This window comes from Anas acuta, chromosome 26, assembly GCF_963932015.1.
Source record: "Anas acuta chromosome 26, bAnaAcu1.1, whole genome shotgun sequence".
NCBI classification, from domain to species: domain Eukaryota; kingdom Metazoa; phylum Chordata; class Aves; order Anseriformes; family Anatidae; genus Anas; species Anas acuta.
In genome coordinates, this window is record NC_089004.1 from 4,049,721 (window position 1) to 4,063,676 (window position 13,956).

At 38.3% G+C, this 13,956-nt stretch overlaps 1 protein-coding gene across 3 annotated transcripts in view; it reads right to left on the bottom strand.

Annotated features, from left to right (window-relative positions):
* The window catches only part of CPAMD8 (C3 and PZP like alpha-2-macroglobulin domain containing 8), a 53,240-nt gene that overhangs the window by 32,576 nt on the left and 6,708 nt on the right, over positions 1 to 13,956 (bottom strand). For 2 of the 3 annotated variants that reach the window (XM_068661964.1, XM_068661962.1), the window contains exons 8-22: positions 13,713 to 13,826; positions 12,988 to 13,072; positions 12,584 to 12,692; positions 11,900 to 12,127; positions 11,561 to 11,731; positions 11,072 to 11,200; positions 8,638 to 8,827; positions 7,906 to 8,078; positions 7,647 to 7,796; positions 7,378 to 7,539; positions 5,113 to 5,255; positions 4,093 to 4,158; positions 1,461 to 1,692; positions 723 to 876; positions 40 to 182 (exon numbers count right to left, since the gene is read on the bottom strand). In XM_068661964.1, coding sequence (XP_068518065.1) covers positions 40 to 182; positions 723 to 876; positions 1,461 to 1,692; positions 4,093 to 4,158; positions 5,113 to 5,255; positions 7,378 to 7,539; positions 7,647 to 7,796; positions 7,906 to 8,078; positions 8,638 to 8,827; positions 11,072 to 11,200; positions 11,561 to 11,731; positions 11,900 to 12,127; positions 12,584 to 12,692; positions 12,988 to 13,072; positions 13,713 to 13,826 — 2,249 coding nt within the window. The remainder of the gene's footprint in view (positions 1 to 39; positions 183 to 722; positions 877 to 1,460; positions 1,693 to 4,092; positions 4,159 to 5,112; positions 5,256 to 7,377; positions 7,540 to 7,646; positions 7,797 to 7,905; positions 8,079 to 8,637; positions 8,828 to 11,071; positions 11,201 to 11,560; positions 11,732 to 11,899; positions 12,128 to 12,583; positions 12,693 to 12,987; positions 13,073 to 13,712; positions 13,827 to 13,956) is intronic. The other variant, XM_068661963.1, reaches the window with a different exon arrangement.

The following is a 13,956-nucleotide window of genomic DNA, read 5'->3' on the forward strand; positions in this document are numbered from 1 at the left end:
ACTTTTTTCGGAATTATTACAAATTCATATTTTTCTTACCTCAATAATAACGCTACTGCGAACATAATCCACTCCAACTGGGGTCCGTTTGTCCATATAACTGTCCTCTGAGTGCTTGCCATTCTTTAAAGTTTGCATCCCATCTTGACAGCAATTAGTTCCACCATAAGCAAAAGCTTTTGCTAAGAAACAGAACGGAAAAGAAGTGGAGATTTCAGGATATGATCTTGATCTACAAGAGTCCAAAGCATCGATCTAAATTAATTAGATACAGTTGACTAGCAACACATGAAATGTTTTGTAATTACAGCTCTATTTGCTAGATAATCTGGACAGTCACATCCAACATTGCATAAATATTTGGACAATCAAAGGCAACAGAGAAACTCTTCCCTAGCTTCCCATGCTGTACAAGTTTTACCATTTAGGATTATTTCCTTTAAATATGTACAGGATTTGTTATTCTTTATTCAAAAATTTACACTGATCTCTGAAGATCTTGGAATCTTCTGAAGTTTGCTCATACAGACTCTTCAGTGCATAACAGTTACAGAACTAGTTTGTAAGATAAAAATGAGGTTGAAAAGCTAAGTTGGCAGTAAGCAAAATAATGATTTCACTTTCAGGTACTAGGGAAAGAAGAATGCTCTTCTGAAAGAGGAGTAAGAAGAAACACTTGTAAAACTCCTTCAAGCAGCAAGCTATTTTTATCTGTGTACTACCAGTGATGTTGCTCAGTCCAAGCTCGTTGAAGGACAAAACAATAGAGGTGGGTTTAGCTTCCCCGGGGGCAACGCACTTCTTTCTCGTCAGATGATGTTTCCCAGGGTGCCCAACAAACTTTATGCCTTTAGGAACCGAAATCTTCACGTGAACCTGTGAAAAGTTTGAATGCCATTTATTGCAAGTGTCATCTGCAAAACCAACAGATGTGTGAAAAATCTGAAAACTACAAAAACTGTAATAACAAACATGGTATGCACAGATTATTCTTCAAACCTTCTGGTGTTATATTTGACTGGCAGCATTACTTTCAGCCCAGCAATTCTACAAGTGGTTCAGATACTACCTGAGCTAAGCAGATAATGTGTTTGAGAAGAAACTATCTGGGGAGAGAGCATTTCTTGAAAAAAAGTTATTTCAAAGCAAACTGCTTTCAGCAGCCAACTATGAAGCAACTCTGTGGTTCAACATGAGCTTTCTAATTGTCTTCCCTACATTTATCAATATACTGAATTCTGAAGAATTGCAAGACTACTACAGATCTTTCAAGCTAAAGTAAATAAAGCAATGACTTTTATTAGTGATGAAAAGCAATATTAATCTTCAAAGCATTTATGCTGAACTTATTATTCTGTTATCCTTGCATCTTTTCTACTGTAATTTGTAGATCACTTAGAAAAACTTGATAAGAAACTACAATTTAGTATCTTAGCAACCAGAACAAAGAGGGCTGTTACCTCTACGCAGACAGCTAAGTAATTATAGACAGTCAATGGGATTTTGGTCTGTTCTCCCCGGATGACGTGGTACGGCAGTGTAAAATCAATGAAGAAAGGTTTAAATGTCTTCAGTTCTGTTTGACTTGCAATGCCCAACCCCTTCTCTTCAGACAGACCCACAGCTTCAGTTATCCACGTAGTGATAGAGTCTGGCACTTCCACACGCAGCTCTGCTTCTCCTGATGTATTACTGCCAAAGAAAACACGAAATAACATGGGTTGATCAGGTTAATGAAATGTGTTTGAACAAAAACAAAGCACACAGAGCCAAATATTTCGGGGTTTTCCCTCCAGATCCAAACTCACAACATAGCATCAGTATCTGCTTTGAACAACAGCTTATTAAAAGCTCAAAGTTTTCTTGCTAAGTATCAGCATTTTTGAGAACTATGCGCATTTATAAGGAGCAGAATAGTAACTAGTGGTTTCTGCATAACAAAGTCTAACAAATTCTTACTGGATGAAAAGCTTTACAGGCATTTACACCCCATTACAGAGGGTCACTTTTCTTACAGGTAAATATCTGCAGTAAAGAAAAAATAAAGAAAGAATCCTAGATAAAAACAATTCAGTAATAATTTATTTCACATTTAGTGAAATAAAAGTAATTTTTGTTGGAACCCACTCTCCTTGTATACATTGCCACATTACAGCCTGTACTTGAACATAAAGGCAAGTAAAAAAAAAATTCTAGGCACTAAGTTCAGAAACTGCTTGTCTAGAGGAGCATATTTTGATTCAGAAACACCTTAGTTGTTGGTTTTTGGAATGTCTGACTCAGAAAATTTCCAAAAATATAATTTTCTTCTAGTGAGGACTGAAACTAATTATTAAAAATCAAATTTCTATTTTGAGTATTCAGCTCTACTGTGTGTACCACAACAGGATACCATAAACTGGTACACTCTTCCATGCTTCATAATATAGAAATTCAGTTTAGTTCTGCAGACTTTGCAATTTCTCTCCTGCAAAGAAACTTTGGCCTTGCTTGGAACAGAAAACATTTCATCTAAAGCAAGAACAAAAGCTATTTCATGCCTCAACTGGCAGGATGATTGGTGCAGTTATGAGTACACCCTAAGGTTGTTTTCTCTCAAGCCCTTATTTATTCCCCTGAGCTCGATACACATGCTGCTAGCTTCATAATCTTTTGCAAGGTACATGCATTGTAGTTGGCATGGAAAGTAAGAAAGCAAGATCTTCAGACTAAGCTCTACAGCATAACATACTGCTTCTCATTGCTGCAATACCTGCTGATTCACATCCAGAACAAACTGAAGAATTGTATTTTTTGCTGCTTTTCAAATCTGAAGGCTATTCAAATTTTAGGCACCAATGAGGTATCTTTACTTTTATCATCTAAGTCAACTGTTTGTAACTTTCAATGGGCCTAAGCTACTGCAACTATTAGTAAATTGGCAGCATATCACATACTGGTCTTTGTATTCATATTACAACAGAAAAAAAAAAAAACAATAAAAACAAGTACTTTGACTAACAAACTAGAGATCACTATGCCTTTGAACAGACATAGTAGGTTTGGTCAATCTCCAAACACTCTGGCAATGGATATAGCTCCCTACTACAGAGGAAGAGCCTATGAAATGCATGTGGCTCGACAGCAACAAGTTACTTGAACTTCTCTTAAGCACACCAGTTTCTTAATATTTAGGTCCTCATCCTAACCAGAGTTAGGTAGCCAGTACTTGCAAGAAACTTCAGCCCTGAAGAGAAAGCAGAAGGGTGTTCTAGCTTCAGAACTGGCAGCATTCCAGTCTGTTTAACTGGACAATTTGTTGCAGCTGATGTTCTTTCCACTGGGATTTCAGCCCATAACCAGCATTAACATTATTTTCACACATGAGGGCACTTACTCTTCTGGGCGGGGGGCCAAAGTACACACAGATTTCCAGCCATTAGACCCTCCAGCCAGGCTCTAGGAATTTTTAGAATTGGTTTGGGAAGTTGACATTAGGCTTTTGTTTCTATTTTGAGGATTGTATATTATAATTATAAATGGTAGAAACAAAAAACGAATTTCTTCAAGACAGTGGAAATCAAACAATGCTTAGCTCAGTTGTTTCAATAAAGTGGAGAAAATGTAATCTGCAACTTTTTATTCCACACTCTCCCATTTATAATTGACTGCCCAAGCTTGCTGAGGCCCAAAAAGGCACTTCTGGAATTCTTTGTATATTTCTACAAAGCATATTTCATGCTCAATTGAACAGATTTGAATACACTTGCTACAAGTTCTTGTCAAATTTAATTTCTAATCATTTACTGAGAGTGAAGTTTACTGCTCCTTTTCTTCGCTCAAGATGCTCCTCCACTGGAGGCATCATGGCGAGTTGGACACGCGGGGTACAATATACCTCTGTCATGACTACAATTTGAAGTGAGTACACTTCAAGACCAGATGAAATGTTACAAAGAAAGATCATTAATTAAAGCGGTAATGAAGACAAGCAACAACAACAAAGATCAGAGACTGCCAACGTAGCTCCTGTAGGTTTTAAAGAGCTCCATTTTCTGCAGCTGAAGAGGATACAACCCCCAAGATATAAGTAAGGGAATTCCCTGTCCATACCTGACATTAAGGCAGTGCCATATCCATGTTTCAGGAAAGAAGGTTCTTTTCCTCTTCTCTGCTCTGCTAGAAGAATAAATAAGCCTTTGAGAGTGAATTCTTAATAAGACAGTTAGTTTTAACATTAAATGATGAATCAGTGCTACCAACTGAGTGCAGCTCCCATACCAACCAAAACTCCAGCTAGCATAGTTTCATAATGAAGCGGTGCATCATTCATAACACAAGTTACATGGTCTTTTCAATTCCTCTCATTGTGCACACACACATCAGTCTGAAGCCATAAGTAACCTAAAAAATCTAAACGTTGTGATCCAAATTCTTTCACCAAGCAAAATCAAAGAGAACAGGTACAGCATGTGACTTCCCATGACATCATCATCTGGCCTTACTAATAGCAGTTACTACAATCACTGTTTTATATTCCCCTCCATTTCTTTAAGTTGGAATTATTTTGATCTCTAATATTTTCAGAATTTGTTCTATTTTTCTACCCAAGATGCCTCATTATCTGTTTCTTAAATGATCTTTAAATGCTACTTAAGAAAAGCCACCAGTCGGTTCAAAATACAAAGGCAAAGCATATCCTCAGTTTGCAGCATTAGTTGTAGTATCTCATGACTTTTCCTTCATGAAGTCCCTCATTTTATTTATTTTGAGCACCACCTGAGTAGCACACAATTCTGAAACAAGGGCTAGCATGCAAATACTGACAAGCAGTAGTTAATATATCAAAAAGCAGCAACAAATTTGTAGAAAACCAAGATGCACAAAGAGTTTCAAAGAATATTACTTTGTTAAATTTAAATTAATTATGGAAAAATGCAAAGTTAAGTTTAACAAAGCTTTTGTTAGGTCTATCAAGACAACTGAAGATGGTTTCCCCTCCCAACCACCACCTTGAGGAAACTATGCTATTTTCTGGAGGCATAGGAGTATGAAATGGCTGAGAATATAGGGAAAAAAAAAGGTAAGAGGTATCATAGACAATATGCATTACAACAAACAAACATACATTACCTTGGTGCCACTCTAGAATGCATTGTAGCCACCAGTGTCCCAGTATGTGGCTGAAAAGCTGGGACAGCCTCATCTGTATACATGCCTCCGTTCTGTCTGTGGTTTAAGCTGACTATATCAGTCATTACAACCAAGCCAGTTTCCTAGATAATAAAAATGAAGACCGCAAAAGAAAAAAAAAAAAAAAAAAAAGAGAGAGAGAAAGAGAGAATTAAGCATGTACCAATAAAAGCTTTTCTGAAAAGAAAATCCCCCCCAATCCTAATCTGATATCTATGGGGTAATGTTCAATTGAAACTTGAGGATTTAAAAAAAAAAAAACAAAAAATAAAAATTACTGTTAATGAGAAAATATGTAGGTACTTGGTAGGTAGGATTTTTTATTTATTTATTTTTTACAAGAAAGCTCATTTGCTTGGAAAATGAATTTCACCAATATCTAACATTACTGGGCATGTGTCTAAATGTCAGACAACTACAGGTAAAAAAATTATTACGCATTTTCCCCCTTGAATATTACTCTACAGCTTTTTGCTCTTCTTAAAAGTTTCCAGTGTGTTCTGCTGTAGCTAGCAGGCAGCTTGCACGTCAGACATCCCCAATTCTGCTCTACAAGAAATGCCAAGCAAAATGGAAATTGTCTGCACAGCTTCACAGTAAAAATACAGAATTCACAAGAAAGCTGTCTGCCAGTTCTGTTCCCTAAATGCACTTATTCATAAGAGACAGCAGCTCCCAGACACCAAAGGGAGTATGGGCTTTGTTATCTTTCACGTACACATCCAACTCTTACAAATCAGGTATACAGCAATGCATAAACAGCAGCTATTAACATATGGCTCTTTTCCCAGGAGTTTATGCCACTCAGTAAGAAAAAAAACACATCAGAACAAAACCCCTAACAGATCAGGGAGAGGAGAAAAAGCAGCAACTCCTGCAGCAGTGGGTATTAAACGAGGATTTAGAGTTTATGATTAGGCAATTGAGACACTAGGGGAATACATGAGAGACTATGGGGTTTAAGACAACACAATAAAACAGTTTAGCTAAAAATGCAGAAAGAACAAAGGGAGTGGAAAGAATGGATCCAAAGGAAACAAAAATCATTATTATTAGAAGTTGCATGAATTAAAAATAGAAAGAGCATAAAACACGAGACCTGTAACACTGTTTTTCTTAGAGGCCAGTCTGTCTTTAAGGATGGTCACTATGGAAAGCCTATATAGAGAATATAAAACAAATAGCCAGTACCGGATGGCCTTCCACATGACATCCTCACAGTTTCTGGCAGTCAGAGAAAAGAGATTACATGCTGCAGCGTACATAAAGCAAAGAGGCAGGACATCAGCAGAGTCTAAAAGGGTAGATGGACTCTACTGTGCAACTGCAGGAAGGTAAGAGACAAGCCAACACAGAACTTTTCAAATAGATCACCCACAGCTAATGATAATTTTAATAAAAAAATAAAGCAAGAAGCTAATGGAAACATAATAACATGCCTTTGAAAACCTTCAGAAGACTGAACTGGTTTTATCTTAAAGGATTGCATTGTTAGCAATGAAGCAATGAATTAGTGCATGAATACATTAAACAAAAGGAGAACTAATTAACTCATTTTAAATGCCCAACTTGCAAGTCAAAGCAAATACACAGCACAGATTAAGGGAAATAAGATTTTTAAGATCTGGTCAAATTTAACTATTGAAATACACCAAACTAACAGAAATAAGTATATGCCCTTTGAGTAGCAATCTGATCAAGAATACAAAGAAAATGCAACTAATCTTTCACACAGACAGCCACAGCATCTGCCAGAACTGTGGCAGAAAGGAAGCTAAAAGGATTTTTAAAAGGTAGGCTAAAAGGAGAAAGGCTAGAAGGAAAGACTCATGTTCTACCTTCATTTCCATCAAAGTAACTGCAAAGAGACCTGTAAGTTCACCTATAAGTGGAGGAATTTTCTGGACCTCGTCTCATTTTTCAGAGCCCCAGAACTGATTTTTTACACCAAACAGGACATCTGGCCCTCTACTCAAGATTGGCCAAAAATCAAAGCACATTTCTCCAATATCTTTGCTGGAACAATTTACTCTTTGTTCTTGGAAATTACTTTTAAGGCTACCCCCTCGGAGAAACCACTTCTGATGTGAAAAAAGAATAGAACTAAGAAATTAGCTATGAAGCTAAAAATTATCATGCAAAATTATGCTGCAAACATGAAAATAATAAGACACTCCAGAGAGATGTGAGGCTGATTCTTCCTACTGTAAATGCGAAGCGAGCATCCTTGGTGATGTCCCAGTGCCAGGGAAAGACAGAAGATCTACGACGTCTACGTGAGGACATGCCTGGCCACCAGAAGTGCCCTTCCTCCTTTGGAGCTCCAAAAGCATCAGATACATCATACTCTGCAAGTTCTTGAAACACCTGTAAAGAAAAGGAAGAGTCCTTAGGTATAAAGGCTACTTATTAAAGGTAGAGTGCAGATACCAGCACTAAGAGAGAAAGCGTCAATGCCTTAACCTTCTTTTTACCTGACTGGCTGTCAGCTGAAAACCTGTCTTCAGCAAGTAGACACTCTTATCCACCGTGGCAATGCAAACACAGCTTGATTTTGCAGCTCTGACCCTGATGTTCACAACGTCACCAGGTCTGGTCTCATTTGCTGAAAGAGTCACTGCAACCTAGAAATTTAATAATAAGCCCCATCATCTCAATTCCTGCTCAACAGACAAAACTACAAAGAACAACAAGACACCATCCCTTCCTCTCCATCAGCTACGTTACCAATACCTGATTTTCAAAGGAGGACTTCACAGGGAACTGCAGACTGTCTGTGACCCCTTCTCCATTCTCCCTGACGTAATACACCAGAAGACGGCCCAATGGAGCCATGTTATGAGTTACTGAGAAACGGAGGAATGTCATGCAGACTTCAACCTCTGCTGCAGGGGTACCAGTAGGTGCTAAAATATAAATTGTAATAAATCAATTTAAAATAAATAAAAGAAGGCATTTATTGACACAGAACACTGGTAAGAGCAAGTATAAATGGGTTTGAAAAAGGATTACAAGGTTTATGGAGTATCTTTTTGCTAACAGCAGTCATCATCATCATCATCTCCTTTAGCCTAACCCACATTATATACATCCACATATATTAATGCCCTTTTCCTGGATTAAGCTCAACTAGTTCAGTAAATTCCCTCAATCCCATCATATACATCCCTACCACTCAGTGGATTCCAAGTTGAGCACATTAAGAAAGTCTGTAATACATGTACTTTTTTGTTTAAAACAGAGAAAGACTACAGAACGAGTATAGAAAATACAAGAGTTTTCCCTCTTGGAGAAATTTCTCTCTTTTCTATATGACTATTTGTGCAATGGATATCATTACTTCTTTTGCACTGTTACTCTATGCCCTTAAGGAGCAAATTCAAAAAAAAAGATCATACTTAGGTTTGCAAAAAGGTGCTTTTTCCCTAAAAATAGAAGAGAGTTTGCATTTCTGATGCTAACTACCTGTTCCTGGGAAATGTGCAACGTCAATGTTCTTCTCAAAGGGAAAGGTGTCTCTCTTGCTCCTCTGCTGGGTGACGTTGCTGGGTTGCAGCCCTGAAAGGACAATGTTGCCTCGCGATGCCACTTCATAATGTAGAGTGAAGTTGCAAGGACACGTGGACTTCACTGCAATCCAAGCCTCCTCTCCTACCTGCAGTCAGAGAGAGAAGCAGAAGATCTGGTCTGTTACAAGGCATGCTTTTCATTTGCAATTTATGGAAATCTATTTGGGTTTCCAGTCCAAAAGAGACGTGACCCCTCTTCTAAGAAATGTATGCATTGAAAAGAATATTACATTAGTACTGTTTCCATGGACTTTCTTCACAATAAAAAGGGGCCTGTGTTCAGCTCTTCACTCCCTACAAGTCTAACAGGAGAATGGGCTGGGGGGTTGCATGCATTAATGAAAACAATAAAGGAATCTCTGGAATCCTGAAAGTTAAGCCTTTTGGCACAGAGCAGCTGTCAGAATTGGTTGAATTTTAGACACCCCTTCAGTTGTCTAGCCCAAAACAGAAAGAGATGTGTTGGGGGTGGGAAGAGATGTGTTTGAGAGTCTTTGCTGTTTAATTGAGATTATACATGGTGATTACTTTCACATGGCAAATACTAATTCAAACAAAGCCAGTGTGGCCTAAAATTACTGGGAATAGATCTGAGGGAAAATGCTTTCAAATTACACAAGTCTTGATATTAATTTGAGTCTGGCACTCAGGGAGCTGTCAAACATACAAATAAACAAGAAAGCAAGCTTCTTTTTTGTGGGTAAACACATTTGATGCTTGCAAAAGGCTTCGGAGCAGCAAACCAACATCCTGCCCTTTTTCTGCACTGAAGTCCAATACCCAGAAGTGCTTAGTACTGAATCCCCTGGAGATAAAATCCCAAATAATGCCAATCCCAACAGAATAGATGTCAGTGCTCTGTCAGGGTATAAGGAATGGGTAATGTCTGAGCAATAAGCAGCCGACTTTCCTAGAAACACAAACTTCTTACTTCTGGGTTATGAAGACTTGTGTTAAACAGGATTTCTTCATCAACTTCCACTCCTGACCCTCCTGCCATTTAAAGCATAACAATGGCCACCTAAGACTATTAAGACTAAACAGAAATGTTAAATTCCAATGACATATTTTGAAAACTCTTTCTTCAGCACTAACAGTGTTATTTTGCCAGATTATACATATGGTACAAACCAAACTGGCAAGGACTTGAATACAAGGAGCTGGCAATGGTTAAATACAGTCAGAATGCCACAGAGTCCAAGTACCTCGTGACATTAAATATTTGAAGTATTAAGAATTCCCCAGTGGAAATGATGAAACAATTCATTAAAAAATGAATGTAGCTAATTGGAACACCCAGTAAGAGCTGGCAAAGCAGGGAAACAGTTCCCACATCAGCTGGTCATCCAACTCCTAGCTTTCCCACAGAAGAATTAGTTCTAATCAGGTTATAATAAGAACAATGTGTTCAGATTAGCAGTGTATAATCTCCTTTCCATACCTCAGGAAACTTGTAAAAGATTAATTAGCCATTAAACTACCATGAAATGCAGTGATAAAAAAATGCTCTTTTTTGGATACCATGAGTCTGAAACCAACCTGACAGATCTGCTGATAATAGAAAACTATGCACAAGTATTGCCAAAACCCACAATTTTTTCACAAAGCAATATGCTGTCCCTTAGAGACGTGCCTCTTCCCTGGCAGAGAGCAAACCCTAAACAACTCTTTGTAAAACAGAATGCAACAGAAATCATGGCTAAATCAGATCTTTCACTGGACAAGGATCATGACAGTTTCTATACAGAAGGACCACATTTTTAGAGAGGCTCCTACAAAAGCTACATAAGAAAACAAGGTAACTATGCATAGCTTGAGAACTGAAGGCTAAACTTATTCAGCAGAGATTTAAACTGTAAGTTCTAGAGAAGCTACATAGCCTAATTTGGATCTTTACTAATAAAGCTACTTAATCCCTCTGATTTCACTTCCAATCTTTCAGCATTTGGTGACTTGAACTAAAGCATGTCATTTGCAGAAACAATTCACGTGAACATTACTGGAGGTGAACAGTATAATATACATTCAAATACAAAAAAAAAAATAATAAATGCCTGATCTCATATCAAACTGTCTCCCCTGTTCCCACAACATGAAAGAAAACGAGATGCTGTACAAAACATCACAAGAACTTCGCTTGGAATCATGTGCAGCCCACATTGAACAATTATTTGGTGTGGGAAGTGCAGCTACAACTGCACTTTCATAGTGGAAACAGTAACAGTCCATGACCCCAGGAAACAGAAAAGGCTAGAAAGATTTAATTAGACCAAAGTGCATAAAGCCAAACATTGCAGTTGTTGCCATGAAGGAATATGAAGCCAACATACCTGGAAAGGTTTATCTGGTGCTTGGAGCTGGATGTGACACTTGCTGGGTGAGTACCAGCTACTGATGGACAAGTAGTTTGGCAGATACTGATCTCCAGATGGTTTCCCATCAATTGCTGTCACTTTGGTCTTAACAAAAATTATATCGGAATGTTATTCATGCATAGCAAGCTCAATTCCTACTCTCTTCTTACCCTGTATTCCCACCTCCCATATTTTCTCTCTTTATCTCTACTGTCATCTTCACATGGCAACAGTACTCTCAAAATACTGGACACTTGAACTATGGAGAAGTAGGTTTTCACGATGGTTATAAACATCAGTTCAATTAGCAGTAAGAAAAAAAGAAGCAAGTGTTGCCATACACAGATAAATACGTTGAAGGTAAAAGGCATCAATTTCCTGTTTGTAGCAATGACTTATAAAGTGCGGGTTTGACAAGATTAGCTACATTAAAGCCTACTAATCCTATAAAGAGCTTTCACCTACCTCCAGCCAGACATACTGGGCAGCTGTAGGAATGGAGGGGATTTCAAACTCCACGAGGCCATTTCTTGATACCAGTTCACTTGTATAAACATTGTCCTTTGGTGTGAGTTCAGCTTTAATTCGAATAGTGACTCTGTCAGCTGGACTTCCATCAGGGTAAGTGACTTCTACCTACACAGTGTTTCATTTAGAAAACAATGTTTTACATTATTGGCAATTCCAGTCAATGATAAAAACAGCAGGTGGGAAAAACACACCAGGACATGGTGTAACACTCTAGGATCAGGTCTGTATAACCTTACATCAGCTACATGTCAGTATCTCTATTTTTAATCTTACCTTTCCTTTGTAAGGCAGTCCAGGTTTGAACTGTTTTCTAGTATCCTTGGAATACTTGATATCAATCAGCTGTTTCTGAACAGGTGTCGAGTCATCAAATGTAACCTGCTTGCTCCCATCTGAGCTGGTCACTGTGGCCCAGATATTGACTGTGCCTCGAAAATGTTCCGGAACGTCAGCTGGCATCATGTCTTTCACACACACATCGAAAACAGCAGAGCCATCAATCTACCAAGCGTGTTGGGGAAGGGAAACATAAGTTTGCATATACATTCAAACAGGGTCTAGAAGCCAACTCTAAAGTGTAGACACTTGACAGGAATTTGCAGCAGTATTTTTAAAGGATGTGAGGTGGAGGGAACTAATGGGGGCAGGAGAAAAAAAGCAAGTTTTTATTTTCCTCCCTCATCCATTATCTGAGCTACCTCTGTCCCAGTCTCTCTCTGTCATGTTCTCCCTCAGCCCCATATACTCTAAAACAAGATTAATACTACACCAACAAGTTCTCTTTCCCCCAAATAATAACATATAGCGTAAAAGCACGTAATATTTTTACTATGCTGGACCCAACTATTGCATTTATTTTCTGGTCTCCCATCAGTGACATAAAATAGAGCCATAGTATTAACTTCAAAGAGTACAGATCAGGCATTTTATTGCAGCTGACTCAATGGTCTCCCTCACCTGGGTGGTCTTGAGGACAGGGTGTCCCACTTCATGCCTGTAATACCCTACACCATTTATAGTCATATTGACAATTAACTTTCCTGTCACTGGTTTTCCAAATGTATATCTGAAATGGAAAGAAGATAATGAATAACTTCCAGCTGTTTTCTGTTTCCCTGATTATATTAAGGGTAGTACCATGTGACTTGCACATCTAGAAAACAGAAAAAACATCACAAAGTTTTCCAATTTGTCATTTTTAACATGTTTTATGAAGGCTCTTACATAGGAAAGCTTCTGATGACAACCAGAAATCATCTGTGAAGTCTGCAGCAGAGGAGTTCTGAGCTCCAGTGACTGCACCATGCTGTGCGTGTACTACAAGCTACAGTAATGGAGCTTTACTTGGAATACATTCCTACCTGGCATGGACAGTTCCTTTTTCACATTTGGAAAGGTCACGAATGTAGCGAGGCGGATCAATCAGCAACTCAAACTTGGGTAACACTACAACAAAAGGAAATACAAGTCTTTTCAAGATATTACTCTCCAGATTATAGCAAAGACATACACAACTCTGACAAGATCCCTGCTGATGGTCGGATGAGGGCGGTGTAGCTAACGCAACAGGGGCAGGACAGCATCGAGTGGAGAATAGATCAACGAGAACAGCAAAGCAAGTCAGTGTCTGCCAAAGCTTGGGTGATCAGGTCATAAAATATAGATGGTGTGCTGGGTGGAACAATGCTCACCCTTCATCATACAGGGAGACTTTGAGACCAAAAAAGGGCTAGCAAAAAAGGAACTGAGAATTCCAAGTAGGGCTCTGGGAAAGAAAGGAAAGCATTGACAGAACTAAAGCATCTTTACAGCTTTCCAAAGCCACATTAAATCTTTGTTACATAAATGGATTGTGCAATATGACACTCTATTTCAGGTCATTTTTGTAGTGTGGAGGACATGAACAAAGGCTTGGTTAAAATTCAAGTGTCTATATCCCTGAAATACATAACCTGTAAGGATTTTTTCCTGATGACATTTTAATGCATTATTTCTCAGGTGTTTCATCTTAAGCAAAAACATTTCATAATGTTTTGCTCTTCCAAATATCCTTGGGTTACAATCAAACACAAGGTGGATAACTCACCATATTTCTGAACTTCAAAGGATTTGTTGTATGTGTGCCCATGCATTTCAGCAAAGATGAGCCATTCTCCAAACACTGGCTGATCAGACAACGGAAAGCTCATATTTACAATGCCTGAGGAAGAAAACAACACACTGTGAACTCTCCCAGTTATTAATCCTTGTAAAGGCTTATTGAACACAATTCAGTATAAGCAGAAGCTAGAGGCAGCTAGCAAAGGTAAATAACACATTGAGCTAAAACA